The sequence below is a fragment of the Trichoderma breve genome, chromosome 4 (assembly GCF_028502605.1).
Source record: "Trichoderma breve strain T069 chromosome 4, whole genome shotgun sequence".
Lineage (NCBI taxonomy): Eukaryota > Fungi > Ascomycota > Sordariomycetes > Hypocreales > Hypocreaceae > Trichoderma > Trichoderma breve.
The window spans coordinates 1,269,949-1,291,081 of NC_079235.1; the positions used below are offsets into that span (position 1 = coordinate 1,269,949).

General features: G+C 52.7%; 10 protein-coding genes across 10 annotated transcripts; 5 read left to right on the top strand and 5 right to left on the bottom strand.

Moving 5' to 3' along the window:
- Positions 1 to 1,879: 1,879 nt before the first annotated feature.
- T069G_06694 (uncharacterized protein) lies at positions 1,880 to 4,630 on the bottom strand (the record flags this gene model as incomplete). Its single annotated transcript, XM_056173904.1, has 2 exons — positions 1,880 to 4,195; positions 4,289 to 4,630. The coding sequence occupies 2 exons, from the start codon at positions 4,628 to 4,630 to the stop codon at positions 1,880 to 1,882; spliced, it is 2,658 nt and encodes an 885-aa protein (XP_056027483.1).
- Positions 4,631 to 5,195: 565 nt separating this feature from the next.
- T069G_06695 (RNA recognition motif domain-containing protein) lies at positions 5,196 to 5,834 on the top strand (the record flags this gene model as incomplete). Its single annotated transcript, XM_056173905.1, has 3 exons — positions 5,196 to 5,261; positions 5,320 to 5,417; positions 5,486 to 5,834. The coding sequence occupies 3 exons, from the start codon at positions 5,196 to 5,198 to the stop codon at positions 5,832 to 5,834; spliced, it is 513 nt and encodes a 170-aa protein (XP_056027484.1).
- A 395-nt stretch (positions 5,835 to 6,229) lies between these two features.
- On the bottom strand, positions 6,230 to 6,626 carry T069G_06696 (mitochondrial ribosomal protein l31 domain-containing protein; the record flags this gene model as incomplete). The annotated part of the gene is made up of 2 exons (XM_056173906.1): positions 6,230 to 6,282; positions 6,347 to 6,626. The coding sequence occupies 2 exons, from the start codon at positions 6,624 to 6,626 to the stop codon at positions 6,230 to 6,232; spliced, it is 333 nt and encodes a 110-aa protein (XP_056027485.1).
- Positions 6,627 to 6,951: 325 nt separating this feature from the next.
- Positions 6,952 to 7,582, top strand: T069G_06697 (uncharacterized protein; the record flags this gene model as incomplete). The annotated part of the gene is made up of 2 exons (XM_056173907.1): positions 6,952 to 7,136; positions 7,276 to 7,582. The coding sequence occupies 2 exons, from the start codon at positions 6,952 to 6,954 to the stop codon at positions 7,580 to 7,582; spliced, it is 492 nt and encodes a 163-aa protein (XP_056027486.1).
- A 294-nt stretch (positions 7,583 to 7,876) lies between these two features.
- Positions 7,877 to 8,393, bottom strand: T069G_06698 (centromere kinetochore component CENP-T histone fold domain-containing protein; the record flags this gene model as incomplete). The annotated part of the gene is made up of 3 exons (XM_056173908.1): positions 7,877 to 8,040; positions 8,116 to 8,253; positions 8,384 to 8,393. 3 exons carry the CDS (start codon positions 8,391 to 8,393, stop codon positions 7,877 to 7,879), a joined length of 312 nt encoding a protein of 103 aa, XP_056027487.1.
- A 1,524-nt stretch (positions 8,394 to 9,917) lies between these two features.
- On the bottom strand, positions 9,918 to 12,471 carry T069G_06699 (tetratricopeptide repeat domain-containing protein; the record flags this gene model as incomplete). Its single annotated transcript, XM_056173909.1, has 4 exons — positions 9,918 to 9,989; positions 10,054 to 11,562; positions 11,716 to 11,826; positions 11,881 to 12,471. 4 exons carry the CDS (start codon positions 12,469 to 12,471, stop codon positions 9,918 to 9,920), a joined length of 2,283 nt encoding a protein of 760 aa, XP_056027488.1.
- A 1,033-nt stretch (positions 12,472 to 13,504) lies between these two features.
- T069G_06700 (uncharacterized protein) lies at positions 13,505 to 13,993 on the top strand (the record flags this gene model as incomplete). The annotated part of the gene is made up of 1 exon (XM_056173910.1): positions 13,505 to 13,993. One exon carries the CDS (start codon positions 13,505 to 13,507, stop codon positions 13,991 to 13,993), a length of 489 nt encoding a protein of 162 aa, XP_056027489.1.
- Positions 13,994 to 14,086: 93 nt separating this feature from the next.
- On the bottom strand, positions 14,087 to 14,814 carry T069G_06701 (uncharacterized protein; the record flags this gene model as incomplete). Its single annotated transcript, XM_056173911.1, has 2 exons — positions 14,087 to 14,592; positions 14,682 to 14,814. The coding sequence occupies 2 exons, from the start codon at positions 14,812 to 14,814 to the stop codon at positions 14,087 to 14,089; spliced, it is 639 nt and encodes a 212-aa protein (XP_056027490.1).
- Positions 14,815 to 15,702: 888 nt separating this feature from the next.
- On the top strand, positions 15,703 to 17,203 carry T069G_06702 (steryl acetyl hydrolase domain-containing protein; the record flags this gene model as incomplete). The annotated part of the gene is made up of 5 exons (XM_056173912.1): positions 15,703 to 15,829; positions 15,929 to 16,188; positions 16,247 to 16,325; positions 16,386 to 16,648; positions 16,700 to 17,203. The coding sequence occupies 5 exons, from the start codon at positions 15,703 to 15,705 to the stop codon at positions 17,201 to 17,203; spliced, it is 1,233 nt and encodes a 410-aa protein (XP_056027491.1).
- Positions 17,204 to 19,484: 2,281 nt separating this feature from the next.
- T069G_06703 (histone-like transcription factor (CBF/NF-Y) and archaeal histone domain-containing protein) lies at positions 19,485 to 20,360 on the top strand (the record flags this gene model as incomplete). The annotated part of the gene is made up of 1 exon (XM_056173913.1): positions 19,485 to 20,360. One exon carries the CDS (start codon positions 19,485 to 19,487, stop codon positions 20,358 to 20,360), a length of 876 nt encoding a protein of 291 aa, XP_056027492.1.
- Between the last annotated feature and the right edge of the window lie 773 nt (positions 20,361 to 21,133).

The following is a 21,133-nucleotide window of genomic DNA, read 5'->3' on the forward strand; positions in this document are numbered from 1 at the left end:
TAAAGACGAAAAGTCAAAGTAAAAGACAAGAAAGGCCAAAAGACTTATAAAACAAGGCGTCCGTATAATCGTGTATCTAACGGTTGAAAGGAAAAAGGAAAGAAGAGAAAAAGAGAGAGAATCCCAAGAAGCTAGAAGGGTAAACACCACGACTTATATACTCGGGAGAGTACACCTCGATCTCGATCTCGATCTTGATAGGTAGGACAAACATCTATCCCGCATTTATCCATTCTTACCTCTTTTACCTTGCACATCTTCCTTATGCCAGCCGCATTCTCTGGTTTCTTTTCATTTCCACGCTTTCGCCCCCTTACATGAAAACCCATGCAAGCCAGCCCGCCACTTTGTAAGTGGTCTGCTCTCCCCAAACTCCTCCATACCTTGTACCACCATAACAAGCCACCGAGAAGCACTATCATCCCGTCCTTAGACCAGCTGAGGAGGAAAGAAAAAGCAACGAAGAACAGGCACGGTCCGTCCAGGCCATCCCTAGTCACCGCCAACCTTCCTCTTCTCGAAAGCCAAGCCATCCAAAGCAAGCATCAAGGATAACCCCCTAAAAAAGAAAAGAAAAAATGAGAAAGCCAGGGCCGAAATCCGTACGGCCACCGCTCACATGCATGTGTAAAGCGTAATACCGCACTCACCGAAAAAAAGTTCAGGCTGAGACCTCAACTAGACAGGGGGTAGGCAAGAAAAAAAGAAAAGAAAAGAATCAATCAAGAGGCTGTGAGCTGCCTGCATCCTTAGCATCCCCAACTATCGATCTTTGCTTTTTGTCTGCCTCCCCTCCCAAGGCAGTCTTGTGACTATCTGTGCTCACCATGTCGCAAACAAATCACAGACGGGACCCTTGCTCTCACTCAACTCAAGATGCTCATTTGTCCGTACCCGAGGCAGGTCTCAGCAAGAGGACATGTCCTGTTTTGCCTACCATTCCTCTCTCGCTCTCTCTGTCTATCTCTCTCTATCTCCCCTGTGTTCTGTCCAAGCTGCATCTCCGGAGATGCAAGATTGTGGCCCCCAACCACTGCCTCGTCTGTCTCTCATTCATCCCGCCTGCCCATCTTCTCCTATTATCTGCCGCACTGTCGTCACAGCGCATACAGGAATGATCTCACAGCCATACTCATATGTCTCCGAGACCAATTGCCCGGTCCAGATGAAACGTGCCTGACCAGCATCACGGCCCAAAGCTGTTTCAATCCCTTCGCCCTGCCTTTCTCATCCCGCCCATCCCTCCGCCTCACTCTTTCATTTGTAGTCAATCACAAACGTACCTAGAACTCTCTTATCAGCATAGACCAAGTAAGAGATCAGCATAGACCAAGTAAAAGGAGAATCAACAACCAATCAGTCATGAAAATAAGACCCTTTGTCTCATATATACATCACATTCCGTACCTCATCCTCCCACGTCCCATCCACCAGGACGTCGTAGGCCTCCATTGTGGCGTTCACGTCGCCGACTGATTCGAGATGGGCGGTGGAGATGGACAGAGACATTGGCAGGGATGTAGCACTCCTCTCTATATCCATGTACCTGGATTGGACAGATTGGACACCCAGCCTCTGACTCTTGTATGCCAATCATAAATCTCAAGTGTTAGTCAAGCCATCTACTGTGCCGTGTCATAGTTTGAATAGGAAGCGCCGTCACCGCAAGCCAAGTGATCAAGCGTTCATCTTAGTTAGAGGTCAAAAATTGTATTGGTCCAATGTTCGTTCGCCGCAGATGTAAATCCATTACCCTCAAAGCTCATTAACAACACAGCCTTATTGGCAGTCGTCATATTTCCCTCCCTTTGCCATCATAACCCTTTCTAGTCCCATCAGTGTCCAACCTCTTCCCAAGTCGAGTCCGGGGCATTTTATTTTACAAGCTGGCCTGAAGCCGCTCCAGTCGTGACGTTACGGCTTCAACTAGCGCAGACTCTCGGGACAGTAGTCCTTGCACTTGCTGCAGTTTGCTGCGTCGTATGTCTTGAGGAATACGCAGCTCCACGCTGCTAGCCGGGGATGCGGTGCCGCTCGCCGTCTTCAGGGCCTCGGCCTCGGCCACCAGCTCAGATTGCAACCTCTTGACCTCCTCCAGCCGCCTCCATACCTGTTTGGCCTGGTTCCTAGTCCCAGCTTCAGCTCCAGCCGGTCCAGATACGCTAGTGTCCATCGCTTTGACCTCCTCTACGAACGCCCGCTCTTTGGTGCTGAGTTCACGTGAGGTAGTCTTACTGACCATCTTTCGCAGGTCTTCCATCCGTTGTGCCAGTCGCTCCTGTCGCTCCTTTGCCTCATTGATCCGCCTCTCGTACATTGCACTATCCGGTTCATTGTCCTCTCTTTGAGATCCGTTGATGGTGTCAATCTTGCTCTTGACCTCGTTTGCCTTCCTGACCTGCTGCCGTAGCTCCGCTTGTAGCAGTTCGCATCGGCGAAAGACTTCGGCCGCCGCCACGCCCAGCCGGTATGTCTCATCACTGAGAATCTTATGTGCGTCGGTGAAGAGGGACAGCGTTAGCGGGCTGAGTCTCACCTCCTGGTTAACAATGGTCTTGTGGCGAGATGTGCGAAGGCGTTCCAGCAGCTCTGACACGGCAGACGACTCGCTAAAGGTATGTGGAATACTGTACACTGGCCGAGGTTCGTAAAAGTCCAGAGGTGCCATGCTCATCTCACGCTCACGGGCGGGACTCTCCTGTCGTACGGTGATTGGTTCGTCATCGGGCGTTTCAAACGTCAGTGCGATGGGCTCATAAGGCGTCGCAGAGAGGAGGAAGTAGCCAAGATCGGGGTCTCGGATGGCGACGCAGGCTGCCAGGGGGATTCCGACATCTGCCGCCTGCTGTGCGTATACCCTGTCTCTGGTGGACTGTGAGTTGGCCAAAAGGCCGAGACGGAAGTCTGTGCCAGCCTCAACCTCTCCACGCAACTCGCTTTCGAGCCTAAAGATCCAAGGGGCAAGAGAAATGTATGTGATGGCCGCATGGTGAGTGACAAAAAAGTTGTATCGCGACACAACGTCGGTACTAAACACTGGCCAGCTAGCCTCGTTGACCTCAACTGGGGTCATGGTATCAATGGCTTGGAATGCCAGAAGCGTGGGGGGCTCCGTATCAGCAGCGCTCAACACATGGCTAAACCTGCTTTTGCCTTTGGGAGGTAGCCACTGGGCCTGGACTCCGTCTGTGTCCAAGTAGACGCGGACCTGACCACTTGTAGATAGTAAGCAGATAAGAGCCAGGGAGAGGCCCTCCTGGTCTCCGTTATCAAAGTCCAGCTCGTCTTCCTCACCCAGAATAAGATCCTCTGTCTCGGTCTTCTTTCCAATCACCAGGATGTCTGTGATGGAGCTATCCAAGTCATCTCCTGTTTCCGGGCTTGCCTGTAAGTCAAAAGGTCCTTGGAGGCGAGGGATGGCACCGGGCCGCGAGGGTCTGGTATAGACTTCGAGCGCTGGTTCTCCTGGGATAATAGACTCTATGATCTGAGGCTCCTGGGAATCAATCTCACTCATCCATTGACGCTGCTGTTGCGTTAGAAGTTGCTCTCTGGCGTCCACACTGGGGTCGTCCTCGATGGCAGCCTCGGCGGTAACAATGGAGACCGAAAGAGAAGGAATCAGTGTAGGCGGAGGTGCCCATCGCTGTGGTAGAAGGGGGCTCAGCGCATACACGTCGCCTTCGCGCATCGCAATCCACAGTGTCATCGGATTCCAGCCGCCGGAGCCCTTAGTCGCGAAGCTTGCTGCTGCCACCTCCATCTCCAACTCATCGGGCGAGAAGGCTTTGCTGGTAGCCGATACAGACGCAGAAAAATCCTGATCAACGCTGGTGCCATCCACCAACTTCTTGAGGTCTATCGACGTCGTCGGAGAGTCAAACGACCAGCGGTCCTGCGTTGAAAGCTCCCACAGGCGGACCGTTGCGTCGGCCGTGATGGTCACAATGCAAGAGCCGTTAACTCCCAGAGGGTGCCAAAGGGCGGACACAACGGCAGAGCGGGAAGTGACGTGGGTCGTGGGCCCAAGTGTGTATGTTTTGGGCTTCAGCGGGCTGGTGTCTTCGCTCGTGAGGTGAGATGAATCGGGCAGTGCGCAGATGTGTACGGTGTGTGTCGTGAGAATAGCCAGCAGGTTCGTATTTGGTGAAATGATGAGCTGCCGGATATCGTCGGCCACTGGCGTCTTGATTATCTGTAGATTGTCGTGTTAGTATGCTCGTCGTGGTCACGCCACGACGTATTGATTCCATCCTTCTTCTCTTTAGAGAACCAATCATCAACTTACCCTCCATCCGCCCGCCGTGTCAGTGCCATCCGTATCAATCGACTGCAAAGTATCGTCCTCGCGCTTGATTCGAACACCCGCGCTGCTGCTCCTCCTCCGTGATTGCTTGTCCGTCCATTCTTCCTTGAGGTAGACCAGATCGCCCCATCGGATCTCCCTGCCCGCAGCAACAAACACTTCCGTTCCGCGTCGGGCAATCGTCCTCCGAGGCCCGGGAAACTGCTTCTTCTTTCCCGGTGACAGGACCCTGGATCGAAGGGATTCGGCTGAAGGCTCAAAGAGCTGGTTGCCGGGGGCGTTTTTCGACAGCCAAGCTGCCGAGTAGCACTTGACCTTTGGCATGGCTGGCTTTTGTTTGTTGGAGAATCAGAAGCAGATTGACTTCTCTCTTCCCTGCTCCCGTAGATCCTCTCTTGATTCAGCGAAAAATAGCCGGCGGAAGCTGTGTTCGTCCTGACGGCTCAAAAGAGAGCGGCGTCTTGCCGGATCCCAAAAAAAAACAATTCAATTCCAAGGCTGGCTTTCGAAGCTTTTGCAAAAAAGCGCGGCTGTCAGCGAAGCAGGAAAGCTTTAGCGCGTTATCTGGGGCAACTGAGTGGCAGGGGATCCACCCGCAATCGCTGTACCCGCCTATGAGATCCGTTAGTGTGCTGTTTCTACAGGTGCCTTGCATCAGCGAACAGGCTCAGCCTTTTTTTTGCTTGTGCTTGTAATACTTGGGCTTGAAGCTTCCATTTGTCTACCTGCATCAGACTTCATTCACTTCAATTGACTTTCTCAGCATCATCTCAGCTGTTGCTATTCCCCCATTTACACAATCTTCGACAACCAGTCATACGACACTACTTCAATTTACCGTCGATCCCAATCCTTCCTCCCAATCTAAAGCTTGCACACCGGTCACACGATGCGCGGCGAAGTTCGAAGCACCGTCGAGCGCCTCGACAGACCGAGCGCATACTATCTCAGCAGAGTGCGTGCAAGCCAGGGCATCAGCGTCAAACCGAATGTGAACACTCACCAGATATTAGAACAAGCGCAGACGCGACCGCGACGACAATGCAGAGGAACCTGCAGAACCCGCTGTTGATCCCCTCGCAAACGCGACGACGCTCTACGTCGGCAACCTGTGCGTTTCAACCTCCCCTCCCCCCATCATCTTCCTCAGCACATACTCTAACACGACATTCTCGATAGCTCCTTTTACACCACAGAAGAGCAAGTCTACGAGCTCTTTTCCAAGTGCGGCGAAATCAAGCGTCTCGTCATGGGCCTCGACCGATTCAACAAGACCCCCTGCGGCTTCTGCTTCGTCGAATACTACACCCACCAGGACGCCCTGGACTGCATGAAGTACATTGGCGGCACAAAACTAGACGAGCGCATCATCCGAACAGACTTGGACCCGGGGTTCGAGGAGGGCAGGCAGTATGGCCGAGGCAAGTCGGGCGGCCAGGTCCGAGACGAGTACCGGGAGGACTTTGACGAGGGCCGAGGAGGCGTGGGCAGAGCGCTGCAGGGCGAGAAGTCGAGATATGACGATTAGGGGGGAGGTTTGTTTGTGGAAGTCTTAATTTTTGGAATGATACCTTTTACGGGAATAGATTTGGAATTTTTCTCAGCGCAAGTTTCTATCTTGATTTAATCCATCGCGCCATTTCAGATTGAGCACCACCATCCGGGTATTCCTACAGTCGACCGCTGATCCATGCAACCAAATCGTAGGTCTTTTCTTTTTCTTCTTCGTCATAAACTCCCCTACAGCCGTGGTTCCAAAGTACTCCGTCGTAGTGTGCAAAGGTAGTAGTAGGTAATGTACAATAAGTCTCTGCTTATATCGTCACAACTGTCGTCCCCATCTTTCCCCAGGTCCCTTCTCCTCCAACCAGGATAAAATTGCAATTCGCTCGTTTTATAGTCGTCTCAGTTTTCATCCCGCATTTAGTATCCAGGAGGGTTGACTCTCTGTGAAACTCTCGTCCACTTTGGCAATTCTAGCAATCCCCAAGCGTCAGCACTCGTAAAACAAAAAAAAATCAAGAAGGGCCATGGCCATACTGTGAATGCCCTTGCGGTACTTCTTCTCCTTCCGGTCAAACATGGTGTACTTGTCCCTCGGCAGCATCTCCTCCTCCACCGGCATCTCGGCCTTCCACCGCTCAATGGCCTCGAGCGTCTGGCCCTTCTTCGCCAGCGCTGCGTCCAGCGTGGCCACGACGCTGTCCACGGCCCGCAGCCGCAGCCTGTGCCGCCTCTTCTGGAATTTCGACAGTCGCCATGGGATCTTCCACAAGAGGCCTCCCGACAGCGGGTTCGTAGCGCGGAATGGGCCGAACATTGTGTCGCTGGTTGCTTGTTCGTGCTGTTTTAAAGAGGTCGCTGCTGGATTTAGAAGCTTTTCTCTCAAAATGCAGTTATTCCGGACCTGGCCGCACCGGATTGGCCCCGCCGGGATTTGGGGCGTGCGGTCCCGGACGGAACAATGATGCGCCATAGCGGTCGCACACACCCTCTTCCCAGCTACGTATCTCCATCCACTCCAAACAGGCGCAATCCGATAAGCTTGCTTCGACTTGTTATTCCGGCATCACGAAACCGCCAAAAACGGACTGCCGAACCAGCTGGGCCCCGCGCATTCGCCCGATGGTTGGCGCTGCAGCACAATGAGCTACTACTTTGCCATTGTCGGCACCCAGGACAATCCCCTGTTCGAGTATGAGTTCGGCACCTCCAAGCAGGGCGGCGATGGCCAGTCTCGCTTCACCGAACAAGTGCGACACTTGAACCAGTTCATTCTTCACTCGAGCCTGGACATAGCCGAGGAGGTGCAGTGGTCGAGTGGCCAGATGTGAGTCTCTACTGCCATTTATTCGCCCATCAAAAGCCTGTTGCCTGGCCTGCGACCTCATCGTTGTGAAAGCTCGTTGTAAGGGAGGAGAGAGATGGGGACAAATGAGGCTGATGTCCCTACCACCCACGTATCGCAGGTATCTCAAGTGCATCGACAAGTTCTTCAACAACTACATCTCCTGCTTCGTCACCGGCGGCAACGTCAAGTTCTTGCTGCTGCACCAACCCACCACCCCGACCTCGACGGCAACGTCCAGATCGTCGACCGCTATTGGCGCCAACCCGACGAGTCCGGCCACCGAAGAGGCAATCAAGATGTTCTTCACGGAAGTGTACGACAACTGGGTCAAGGCCATCATGAATCCATTTTACAAGGCAAATATGGAGGTTCGGAGTCCCATCTTTAGAGCAAGGGTAGCAGCTGCTGGACGGAAATACCTATAGATTTCAAAGTTACACGTAATGAATGAATGGAATTATAATGATCATGTCAGAATATCACAACTGCAAGCATAACAAGAAACTCTTTGAGATGGAGACGCGTTTCACGGAAATGATTATCGTATTTGTATTCATGTGGTATTCTCATTTATAAGGTCGTCTACCATGACGCCTCCTCGTAAGCCCATTCCCCCAACGCCAATCGATCAAAGTACAGAAGAGTCCATGTTATTTGCACAGATAACCCCAGCTCCACATCGCCACCGCGCAGAGACAGAAAACAACGTGTCCAACGCTCTAACCACCGAAACCGTAGAGGGTGCGGCCCTGTCGCTTGAGAGCGTAGACAACGTCCAGCGAGGTGACGGTCTTGCGCTTGGCGTGCTCAGTGTAGGTGACGGCATCGCGGATGACGCCCTCGAGGAAGGACTTGAGAACACCGCGGGTCTCCTCGTAGATCACTAGTAGCCGGACGCGTTAGCCTCTCATCGCCCATGATGATACCCGGAAAATGCAAGGGGATGATGAAAACTTACTGGCAGAGATACGCTTGACACCACCACGACGAGCGAGACGTCGGATAGCAGGCTTGGTGATGCCCTGAATGTTGTCACGAAGAATCTTTCGGTGACGCTTGGCACCGCCCTTGCCGAGGCCCTTGCCACCCTTTCCACCTAACCACGACAGTCAGCATCGCCATCTCCAGAGTTTCCATCTCGGCTTCAACGCGCTTGTTTCAGGCAATGCAGAACAATGCGCACAACATCGGCACAGCGCAGAGCAAAGAATAAAAGAAATACTTACGGCCAGTCATGATGAATGTATTAAAATGTGAAAAAGTCGGAGAATATAGAAATCCGTTATAAACGCGTCACTTTGCAAAATGACGTTTTTCGCACCAGTTACAAAAGGGACGAAGTGTTGCGAGAGCGAAGATGCGGGGGGGCGGGCGCCTCGAGCAATAAATACGCGCAGGGAATCAGCGCCGGATCAGTAAAACCGCGCTTTCTTTTTGCCTGTGTGCCTTTTTTTTCCCTTTTTTTGCGCGCGCTGAAAGTTGCTGGTTTTCGCCCCTATTCCCTTTTCGGGGGTGGGGTGGCAGCAGACTTTTAGGTGCAGAGGTACCTGCTCGTTTGCTTTATTTTACTTGTGGTGCAGGTACCACCTGCTAGGAATTATTTTAGTGGTGTTAGTGCTGCTCTTTTTTTTCTGTTGTGCCTATTTTTTTTCTTAGTTATCCTGCTTCGGAAGGGCGGGATGCAACACACGCGACTAATTATTTTCAACCTTGGCGGGGCTCCCTTTTTTTTGCTGCCATTATTCTCAGCTGACCAAGCCAGAAACTGCTCTGATTTGCCCCCTCCAAAGCTACCTAGCTCGGAGAAGCTTCGGCTAGGGAGCCAAGCGCGTTCTCTAGCACAACAAAACGGTGATCCTCGCAGCAAACGGAGCTTCTAGCGCGCAGGTACCTTGCGTTCCGGCACAGTGCAAACGTGCCCTGTAAACAAACGCGAGAGGTGTAGCATGCCTTCTGTGAAGCGGTTGGTACTTTGCTGGTACGCGTCAAGTGCCGGAAAGCAGAGCAGAGCAGTGCATCCCCTTGCGTAGATCCTATTCGTGTCAGAAAGAGACTTGTTGCTGCAAAACCCCAAGAGTTACAAGTACAGCATATGAGAGCAAATCACAAATGAAACTCAACCAAACATATCAACCTTACAATAGTAATAACTTTCATTGCTCTCATAATAACATACTCTTTAGGTCATTGAAGAAGAGGCTCGTAGGGAAGTAGGAATAATACACTTGTAGGTTCCTGGGTAGGTAACCATCCATCACCCTTAAAACACCACATCACAGCACATCATGATACAAACGCCCGCAAAAAAGGTATACAGCCAATACTCCTCCTCTCCTGTGCTATAGTATTCAATACATAGAGCAAGGCAAAAACCAACCCATTGCTCTCAATTCAATTCGTCCCTAGTCCAAAGCCATCCTAGTAGCTTCCCAAGGCCCCCAAAGAACGCCAATGCCATGCCAAAAGACTCATCACCCACCCCTTCCCATGTCGTGATCGTGTCTTTCCAGCTCAAGTTTTGCCCCTCATTCTAGCCTTTTGCAAGTCGCCGCCGAGCTTTCAAAGCTCGTGCCCAAGCAATTGAGTACCAGATATGAAAAGTCTTCTTCTTCAAAGGGAAAAAAAAATGAAAACCCGAGCCCCCTTTTTTGTTCATATTACACATGGTGGGAATTATGCGCCCCTACTCTCAAATGCCCAAGAAAAACAAACCATCCAAAGCCTCTCCTAAAAAAAAAAAAGAATTACTCATGAGCATCGTCAAATCAGTGAGTCGTCCATTGGTATATCGTCCTCAAAACTCTCAATCGCCTCCTTAATCTGCGGACCAGCCTGTGAAAAAGTCATATTAGTTAATTTTGTAAGGGAACCCATCTTGAAAAGAGCTTCCTCTTACCTTTGGATCCAATGCCAAAGCAATAGTAAAGTGGCGGACCGCCTCCTGCTTCTCATTCATACTCCTGTACAGCGTCGCAAGAAGAAAGTGCACTGTGCCTTCGTCGGGAGCTAGATCCTTGAGGATAACAAGCTCCTTCTGTGCTTCCTCAATCTGCCCAACCGCAAGGAGAGCTCGTGCTTTCTTGTACCGTGTCGAAGCAGCGCGAGGGGCAAGCTCAACAGCCTTGCAGTAGGCACGCAGGGCGGGTAAGATTTGCTTTTGCTTCTCAAGTGCCGTTCCAATACACGTCACTAGAACTGCGTTGTTGGGGTTGATGAGATGGGCGGCCTGGAAGTGCGTGAGCGCCTTGTCGTAAGCGCCCAGGCGCTGTTGGACTCTCCCGATGCCGTAGTAAGCGTTGTAATGTCTCTTGTCTGCCGATATCGCCTGGCGATAGGTCGTGAGGGCCTTGTCGTATTCTTCGTTGGTTACATGCTCGTGTCCCTGCAGCGTGAAGCCGTATGCAAACTTTGGATCCAGCTGCGTAGCCCTCTTGAAGCACTTGAGGGCCTGTTCAGGGTCTCGTGCAAGAGACCAGGCGTTGCCCAAGGCACACCACGCCTGAGGGGAGTGCCATGAGGCATCCACGAGCTCGTGAGCCAAGAAGGAGAGCTCCGTCTCCCGCTTCAGGTGCCAGAGAATGGTAGAATATACCTCCATATCTTCCAGCCGTGACGGAGCCTGAGCTCGCATTCTCCGGAAGTACTTCTCGGCCTCGGCGTATGATGCCTGCTCGTAGTGAGCACGTCCCATCAGCGCCAGAACCCAGGGCGAGCTTTGATGAACTGCAGGTAATGCACTCAACGCCTGTACAGCCTCTTGGCATTGGAACTGGGACAGGAAATAGTACCCGCTTCCCAGCTTCTTCATCAGATCCATTACCCATCTCAAAGCCTCTTCGAGCCTTGCCGTATCAGGCTCTGCAATCTTGGGGACCGGATGAGGCGGGGCCTCCTGAGCCTTGCCCATCTCTCCGTATTCTCCGTCACCGGTGTGGTCTTCCAGCCTGTTTCGGTTCCCGCTAATAACCTTCCCGACGTTGTTGGAGCCACTAGAACCCGGCCGAACGATTCGAGAGACCGGGGGTCTAGCCTTTTTCAACTCTCGTCCAGCAGGGGGCCCTGTAGGAGCTGGTGTTGCCAAGTTCGTCTTGTTGGCCGACGGCTTTATCAATCGGGCACTTCGTCTGGTTGCATGCTCCTCGTTGTTGGTTGATCGTGATACCGGATGGCCGGCGAGCGTTCGTTTCCTATCAGTTGTCGAAATGACGCTGGATCGCGAGTTGCCGGTAGGAGCGCTGGGGGCATCTGAGATGGGCTCCATCGGCTGCTCTTGGCTGTTGCTCTTCTCCCGCGGGGCAGCGTTTCGTTTCGATCCCATTCGATAGTTCATTCGTGGCGGTGCCTCGAGCGTCTGGTCCATGTGCTGGACGTTTCGGGTCCTCCTTGTGGGCGCATGGGGTGGTTCCTGCAGGTTATTAGACCGGGACATCATTGCCTCTGCCGGTGGCCCTGTTGGGGTCTCAAGTCCTTCCATTTCAGACTGGTGATTGCTAGCCGAATTAGCAACTCTAAGCTTTGAGTTATGCATCTTGGTGATAAAGTCGCTCTCTGAATTTACCAACATGTTCTCAGACATGGGCGTCATATCTCCGGCGGAAAAGCTGACGCCGAACGGATCAGCGGTCGTGTCAGATGCCATAGATCTCATAGATGATTTTTTCGGAGCAGGCTGTTCAAAGGAGGTCAAGGTGGTGGTAGTACTCTGGCTCAGCTCGACATGTACCAACGTAGTCAAGTCCTGGCCGAGGTTCTGTAATAGGCTGTCGCTGGCTTTGAAGATGTTGGGCACTCGGATCTTGACGCCCATGTCGCATAAAGCCTTGAAGGCGTCCCATTGGAAGGCGTTCAGCTTCAACGCCTCCTCGAAAGAGCTCACGGCTCTCTTTTTATCGTCGTAGCCGCGGTAAAGTTTCCCCAGCAGGCAAAGAACCGCAGGAGCGTCGGGATACGCAGATCGAGTGGTCGCGCTGTGCTTGCCCATGGTGCTTTTCTGCGACCACAAGCTTTTAGCCTTATCCAAAGCTGTGATGCCGTCCTTGAATCGCTCTAGCGCCAAGCAGGCTTGGGCAAAGACCCAAATGCAGCCCAAGTTTACGCCGCGATATCCCGCCGGCTTGCTGACGTCGTAGGCGGATCGGTGGTCGCCAAGTCGGAGATGACATAGTGACAGGAGGTAGGCGGCTTCACTTGATCGAGAATCTTGCGCTGCGTATCGTTCGGCAAAGAAGAGTGCATTGTCGTATGAGCCGTTGTCGAGGTGATAATGAACCACCTGCCCCAGAAGGCTCCCGACGGCAGTCGGACTTGGCGCCATCCTGGCGGTGATGGTATAAGTCGCTGAAGACTGGCAAGGTTGTCACCGATGTATCGGGGCCATGAGACGCTTGTCGACTTTAGAATATCAAAGGTGACGAGGGGCAACACCGGGCCGTTAAACTTCTCGGACAGGTCGTGCCGCACCGTCGTGATACTATCAGTCGCTATAGGATCTCGAGAAAGAAGCCAAAATAGTAGACAAGATATGTTGCGTATGAAATGTTCGAGACAAAGGCGGCCAATAGGCGCAAATCGGCGAGGTTCGAATAAACAACGATACTATCGGCGGTAGTGAAGCATATACACGGCTCTGAACGCTCCGTCTTCAGTCCCGAGTCACTCGGCCTCCTTTTCCTATATCGATATAGGAAAGACAAGAGCGCTGCAAGCGGCCGTGCGTCACAAGGCGGAAAAGACGTCCCGCGGGCGGAATGGAATGGCGGGTCTTAGCGAGCGTGAATGGGATTGAAAGGCTGAACAGCGGCTTCGAGGAGAAACAGACTCCTGAACCGGTGCGAGTTTGGCTGCCTCTGCGCTGAAGGAGTTCTGACAGGCGAATTCTCAGCGCCTGGCAGCGGACAGCGTCTTGGATTTCGGGTTCGAAGTGGGCAGGCAAAAGGGAAGGGAGCGTGAAGGTTTGTGACTTTTGGCCGAGTCGCGGCGCGCAAGGTTCAGATGTTGTGGTGGTTTAGGTTGGCCCCAGGCGCGACGTACTGCCATTGCCTAGCAACAGGGGCCACCAGTGAAGGGATAGCGGGCAGCCCGCTAAAGAACCAGGCGCCCAGCCCACTGTATCCCGCCTGCGTCGTGCCACTGCATCGTTGGCGGGTGATGTCAGCCCCCACTACCGAGCATGTTGACAACATACCGCCACACGAGGGCGCCACAGCCAAACCCCAGCCTTCTTTGCGCCAAGCTTGGAGCTGGTGCAACCTTGTAACCTCTCCACAAGTCGAAAGAAACCAGATTTCACCAAAGCTTCCAGTTGCAAAACCCTGCGCCATTCAACACCCGATTGAATAATTCAAACAATGGCTCAAAAAGCAAAAAAGGACCGCGCAAAGTCCAACGCGGCGTCTCTAAACAACCTGCACATCGGATCCCTCGTCGTCCACGTGCTATTCTTACTCTCCCACTTCCTGCTCCGGTCTCGCTCTCTCCTCGTCTACGGCCTCCTCTCGGTCCCGAGCTTCATCTGCGAATTCATCTTGGAATCTTCCGGTCGACCCAAATACGATGCTGCAACGGGGGCCCTCAAGACGTCGGGAGAAGATCTGGCGGCTGCCGGCTTGACGGAGTACATGTTTGATGTCATATGGGTGACATGGGCATCGATCGTTTCCGTCATCCTCTTTGGAAACTGGGGCTGGCTCTTATTTGCCGTGGTCCCTGCCTACGGTGCCTACCTGGCTTATGGACTCTTCGGCATGGGCAAGAATGCAATGGCCCAGATGCAAGGTACTGGCGACGCCGGCAATGCTGCGCCGCAGGGGAACCGTCGATCACGAAGGACAGCTTAGATACTATATATGGATCTATTTGGGGTGGTCTGTCTATTCGAATGGCTGGGGAATTATGCGAAAACAAGTGTCTAGGGTCTATCAACTCATTCTTCACCCCCGTTGAGGTCGCTCTCCCGTCCAGCGTTCCAGCATATCATCATCAACATCGCGGACCAGCACGTGAAAATGCTCCAGAGTCCGCACGCTCTGCAAGGCAACCCAGTTCTTGAACCATAGCACCTGATGCTCTCCTCCAAGCCCGAGTTTCTTAATGAAGTAATCGTTGACAAACGTCTCGACCTGAGCTCTGCTCTCAACCGTCAAGTCTCCCGACTCAGGGTCAGTGGGAATCTGGGTGCGAGTCCACACAACAATGTGCGTGATTCCAGGTGCCAATCCATAAGGCCAATCATTCAGCAGGACCTTGTAGTCCGACGAAGCAGCAAAGGGGATTTGGGATTCGGGCGTGAACGGCGGCAGCCCCCATGCCTTGGGCAGACGGTTCTGGAGGATGTATTCAGTTATAGTGCCATACTTGGCCTTGGTCTCTGCAGTCCAAGAAATGTAACGGCGAAGATCCGAGGGCTTTCTTTTCAGAATTTCAAGTTGATTTGTGTCTTTTCAGCACGTGTTAGCGTGAATGAGCAATGTCATCGCCACCTTCTTGATAGAACAAATGAAGCCCAGAGAGCGTGAATTCACACACCGATAATGTGCTTGAGGTCGTCCCAATCGTGAAGCTTGTAATCCTCGTCCGACTGCGACAGCACCCATTTGTCCACCTCGGTCAAGGGGAACGGCGCGTCCGCAATGGTCTGCAGGGTGCTCTGATCCCCCATCGTTTCCGGATTGAGATGCTCAGCTTAATTGATCGAAGCCACGGCGATGGTGAGAGCCTAAAAGGGCCCGGTCTGATTGACAGGGGGAGGCCCAGCGCTCAAGCAGCCAGCTTCGTGTCCGTATTATGTAATGGCCACCAATCTCGTACTCGCAATAGAGCCCTGTATCCCAACACATTGAATTACCCAAACACCCCCATATCCATCCCAAAATCGCACGCCTCAAGCAGAATCCTTCGTTCGCGCCTCCTACATAAACGAAAATGTACTGAACAAATCACTCTTCTAAATACAAAACATAAGCCACCCACGTCTTGCAAAGCAAATTAAAGCAACAACCTTCCCAAATAGTTGCCGTTATAGGACGCCCGATCCGGGGCTTTCTCAAATCGGGGCAGCGGGGGGGAGCCCTTTGTGAGCCACTCGGAGGATTTGATTGACCCTTAATATTAGAGGCATCACCCCAGATTTTACTTGTAATCTGCGCTGCCGGCGCCCCCCATCCCCCGGCACGGCGGTGTTTTTTTGTTGAATATTACCTAAAGTTGTCGGTGTCCTTGTCTCGAATTTTGCTTCCTTTAATTGCTGTGTTACTTTCGTTCCTTCATACTCATTTCTTCACATTACTCTTACACTCACTCACTCTCTTTAATTTTTTCCTCATTTTCTTGTATACTACCGTCTTCGAATACTAAATTACTTTTCTTCCTTTTGTTCCTATTATTCTCTATTATTCTCTTTTCTTCTTTTCTTTGTCCAACCTACAGAGTACTCAGGGCTGTTCCTAACCTCATTCGTTCATTCACTCACTACTCCTTATGACTTGAATCCGACCCCCAAACAATAATCTTTGTTATAATAAACCGCTATGAGCACCCCACCGCCATCATGATCCTCGGGCCCGTATCTCTCATCGACTGCCTCGTCTTCTGTATCTACCTCGCCCCACAGCTCCTCTATCAAGCAGGCTTCTTCCCTACCGCAGCCGTCGTCATCAGGGTCATCCCGTTTCTATGTACGCCGCGCCCATCTGATATACAAGCTATGGTGCCATCCATGGGGAATCACAACAGCTGAGACAATTTAATCTGACAATTATAATATCGTGTTACAGTGGTCACGCTTCCTATCCAGTTCGTGTGGAACCGCTATTGCAGGAGCTATGCCTCCCACAAGTCTTCGTACCTCAAAGGCTCTACCATCTTCGAAGATGTCGTGATCCGGTGCGTGCGATATGCATTCGCCAGCATACCAGCCAACGTCGGCAGGGTCTTCTTTTCCAAGGACGTGGCGCTACCTTTTTTGAGATGGCGCATGAAGAGACATGGATTTAAAGACTTTCCAGTCTATTGGAAAGAAGAAACCATTGGAGAGGTTCACACCACACCCCCTTTTTGAAACTTCACGTGCCTGGCTAACGTTCCGTATGCAGGGAGACGCCAAGGTCAAGGGCATCTGGATCAAACAGCGCGGCGAGGATGAGCCAGATATTGTGATTTACTACGCCCATGGTAAGACTTGTTCCATACGCGAGTTGCCGGAGTGCGCTAACACATGCATGCTACGACAAGGCGGCGGGTTTGCCATGGGATCGAGCTACTTCTACTTTGAGTTTCTACTGGCATGGCATAGCCTATTGGTTGATGCCGGGTACCAAAACCCTGCCATCTTTGCTTTGGATTACAGCCTAGTTCCGGATGAGATTTATCCTACGCAGATTCTCCAGACGCTACAGGGCTACAAGCACGTGTTAGAGGTGGCCAAGGATGCCTCCAAGGTGTGTGTTGCTGGAGACTCTGCAGGTGGCACGTTGATCCTCAGCATGCTGCTCGAGGTTGGGATGCAGGTGCAGAGCCAGCAGGCTATGGGAGTTAAATTGGGCAAGAAGGGCATGCCGGAGGGGATTCGACCAGACTTTGCCATACCGCGAATGGCCATGCTCATCTCTCCTTGGATCACGTTAGCTTCGAGCCTCCACTTCCCATCCCCTGTCGACTACTTGAATAGAGGCACCCTCTGGAAGTACGGGCACCAATACGCTGGAGACACAATGATACATGGCGGCATGGCGTCGCCCGGAAGGTGTGACGACGTCAAGCTGTGGAAAGCAGCCAGCCCAGAGCGCGGCTACTTCATCACATACGGCGGAGAAGAGGTCCTGGCACCGGATATCGAGAACTTCGTGGGGCGTCTAGGCGCCGGCAAGGTTGAAATCGAAGCTCGGCGGTTCGACGGTGCGATTCATGCATGGCCCGTGGCGTCGCTTTTCCTGTCCAGCACGAGGAGGAAGCGGCTGTACGGGCTGCGGACTATAGTAGGGGAAATTAGAAAACGATTCGATAAAGCACCGGCAGGCAAAGTAAAGTGGGATGGGAGGCTGTCAGATTAGATCAAGTTCAACAATGTAATCATGGTGACCAATACACGGAAAGTCGGGAACCAGAGCGCTGGGGGCTCGGCTTCGTCATTTCCTGATCAGCTCAGATTTAAAGCTCACTAGTTTTTATCATCGCACAGCCAGGGGAGGAAGGAAGAAGAGAGGAAACATGGTTGATGATGTAGTTGATTGGTTGAAAATGGGATCAAGGAGATGCTTGCTTACCGACGGTGCGATTCGGTGCCTGGTGCGGGTTCTGCATCGTGTCTAGGCAGCTCCAGGCAGCTTAGCGCCAGCCACGCACAGTTGAGCTTTTAGCTGGGACTGATTGGACACATCTACTCGAGTGAGATGAGATGATGCGACGAGGCTCGTCAGCATGCCAGGTTTGCGTCAAGACAGGCCAAGGGCGAGATGCGAGCCTGGCAATGGGCGGAGAGAATGCGCACATCCCTTGCGTGCCAGGAGAAGCGCCTTTGACGATGGAAAGATATGGACAATCAAACAATGTACGAGTAGCAGTAAGCAAGGCGCGCGGGTTGGCGGTAGGTCGAGGTATTGGACAGTAACCATGACGTGAAGAGGTGCGAATGCAAATGCAAACGCGGTTGCATGACGACAAACAAGGCTGCGTGGTGAATGGAAAATGGAATGGGCGTGTCATGTCATCCAAGAGCCGCATCGACCCAACGCCACGCCCACGCCAGATGCGATGCCACACGTCCTCGACCTCTTTGTCTGAAGGAGGGAAAAGGGCATTGGATTGGATCCAATATGCTGTGGTGAGGTGAGCCCCAAATATTCGAGGCTGTTCAACCTTCATAGCGACACACCCCCTCCCCTCCCACCTCCTCTCAGACCCGTCATCAGCGGTGCTACCAGCCACGGCTCCCAGGTCTCGTCCAAGGCAGTTCTCCGTTCTCGGTAGCTCAGCCTAGGGCGGGCGTCCAGCTGGCGTTGGTGTTGGTTACCTCGACCTCCCTCTTGTGTGCTCCGAGCAGTGCAGTTTGCGAATCGAACTCCTCGTGGCTGTCGCCCCCTCCCGATTTGGTGCAACTTGGCCATTAGCCCAGCAGGCCGAGCTCAGGCTCAATGCTAACGGATGCACATATAAACGCCCGGCCATTCCCTGCTGTCGCTGCCAAAAAATGACCCCTCACACGAAGCCCCCAAGGCCGTATGCACTTCAATCTCATGCGCGCAAAGGGCCAAACGCCGCATCGCAGCCACCCCCATTTCCACTTTTGGTCCGCGGTGAGCGCTCTGTCACCGAAAGCCGTTCTGTGACATTTCGCTGTCCGGCCTTGGTGTAGCATCTCATTAGCTGTTGACTGTATCCCCCTCAGAATATTTCTCTCAGTCTCACTCTCAGTCTCACCCTCATCTTCACCTTCATCTTCACCCTCATCTTCACTCTCATTCTCACTCTCACTCCTCTTAGCTGAAATATTGCTAAGACGTCGTCTGACTGCGAAAAGCCACTCGGCGTTTCACGTCGCGCATCTGATTCCCCAAAAGAAATAAAGAAATAAATCGCAACAAGACTTGCTCGGCAGGATCTTTCTAGACGCCTTCCCTTTCCCCACTAGCGAGAAAGAAACCCGGGAAAGAGTTTCCAAACAAAGAGGGAAGAGAAGAGAAGGGGCTTTGGCAAGGACAAAAGGCGACTCAAACCATCGACTGAGAACAGGCCCTCTTTTTCCCCATCAATAGCTAGATGTCTAGCTTTGAATAAAAGAACCCTTCTCATATAAGTTGGCTTCGTCCCATCCCTTGATACCAACGTCGTCGCCTCTGCTTCCAGTCTGCCAGCGACCAGTCAGTTGAGTAGCAAATGAAGGCATGCGACTTCGAAGAGTCAAGAGAGAGAAAAAGAAAAAGCGACAACGAAAAGAAGTAATCAACCATCCATCCGTGCATTAGTCTGGGTTCTGCCCAGCCCCTGCTCAACCAACAGCGAAAAGCCATCGCCATCGTTCACCCCCCTCGCGAATTCGGCATCAGCTCAGCATCCATAGCAACCTCGCCGCAGCGTGTCATTGGATTGACCGCTTTGCATTGAAAATCGGCTGCAGCCAGCACTAGCGCCGCCGCTGCAGAAAAAACGTCGCTGCAAGGGGAACGGATTTGGGGAAGAAAAAGGAAAAAGAGACGAAGGTTCCCTGTCGGAGGAGAATCTGGTGCCCGGTCCATTGTTTCCTGGGCCACTGATTTGCGCAGGCCACTGCCCTGAGCAGGCGAGGTTGATGCACTAAAGCAGCGCTAAACAGCCGCTGGAAAAAAAACCAAAACAATGTCGGCCGAAGAAACGTCGAATTACGCGCCACGGTCGCCGGACCTGTCGTCGTTTTTCTCGGGCAGCCCCACCCAGGCCGCACCTCAGCAACTCCAAGAGTCAGCAAGCCACAGCCAGGCTGGATATAAAATACAGCCTCCCGCCGACCACTTTGGAGCCATACGAACCGACACTTCCTCCTACTACGTACCTCCCCCCTACGGCGCCTATCCCCAAACCCCTGTAGCGACACCCACCGGCCAGCCTAAACACGAACCCTATTTCCCGCCGCCAACTCGACCCCAGCGAGCGCAAGGCTTCGAGGCTCAGAATCAAAACGCCGCACCTCCCGTATCGTACAGGCCTGACGAACGGGTTTTCAGACCTTCGCTGCCTCCATTATCCACGTCGGACGACCCCTACCAATCTTTTGGAAGCGCTGGCCTGCCATCGTCCTCATCTTCAGACATGCCGCCACGAAAGGTAGTGGCGCCTCCGCCCCCTACCCCAGCCGTCGAGCCGTCTCCTGTCCGGACAAAATTCCCGACGGCCCGGATCAAGCGGATTATGCAGGCCGACGAGGAGGTAGGCAAGGTCGCTCAGCAAACGCCCATTGCTGTGGGCAAGGCATTAGAGCTGTTTATGATCCAGCTCGTCACAAAGAGCGCAGATGTTGCCAAGGACAAGGGTTCTAAGAGAGTGACGGCGTCCATGTTGAAGCAGGTGGTGGAGGCGGACGAGCAGTGGGACTTTCTTAGAGAGATTGTCGGCCGCGTCGAGAACGAGAAGGAGGGTAGCAAGTCCAAGGCCAAGGCCGAGAGCGAAACCGACGAAGAGATGATGGAGGAACCCAAGAAGCGAGGCAGAGGTGGCCGTCGTAAGAAGGTACAATGACCTTGAACACGCACGCTTGATGACGGGTACGAAGATTGGGATGACTGGCGTTTACTGGCAAAAAACATACCATATTGTTATTTTCATACAACGGCGTTGGGGACGGACACATTCGGGAGGGGGGTGGAACTCTAGATGGCCATGTAGTTGTGAGGCCCTCTACCTATCTAGATGCGCACGACAACTACGTGAGGTGTCTTGGTGCTGTAACCATTTTTTTTTTCTCTTTTATTGTCACATGTCCACTATTATAATAGCTTTCATCTTTCACTGCCTAGGTACCTAGTAGTATTTCCAGCTTAAGACGAAGAAGACAGAAATGCGCATGCAGCTTGTAAGTTGCAAGATCCTTACCGTAGTATGTATGTATACCCCCTTTGCAAGGTTGGGGTTTCTGATACAGCGGATGGCTTGTGACGGGTGAAGCCGCCGTGTTTCACAAGCTGGCTGCGACGGCGAAACGGAGCTGTCAACGATCCGTATTGTATTGCGGCATAGTCGACATGTTTTTTTCCGTATTCACAACGGCGCCCCAATGGGGAGTCCTTCTGTGTCTGCTAATGCGCAAGACAATTGCAATGCGACGTACGAAATGCCGCCGTTTATGCACGTGTACAGTATATTGCTGGTGGTGGCCCAGATCAGATGAGCTGCATTGCATTGGATGGGCTTGGGTTTGGGCTCCTATGTGGTGCTAGATCGTGAGCGAGTAAGCGTTCAGGGGACGGTTTTGGCCAGCCTCCGCCGGGAGTGCGTGCAGCAGAGTCAGGTCA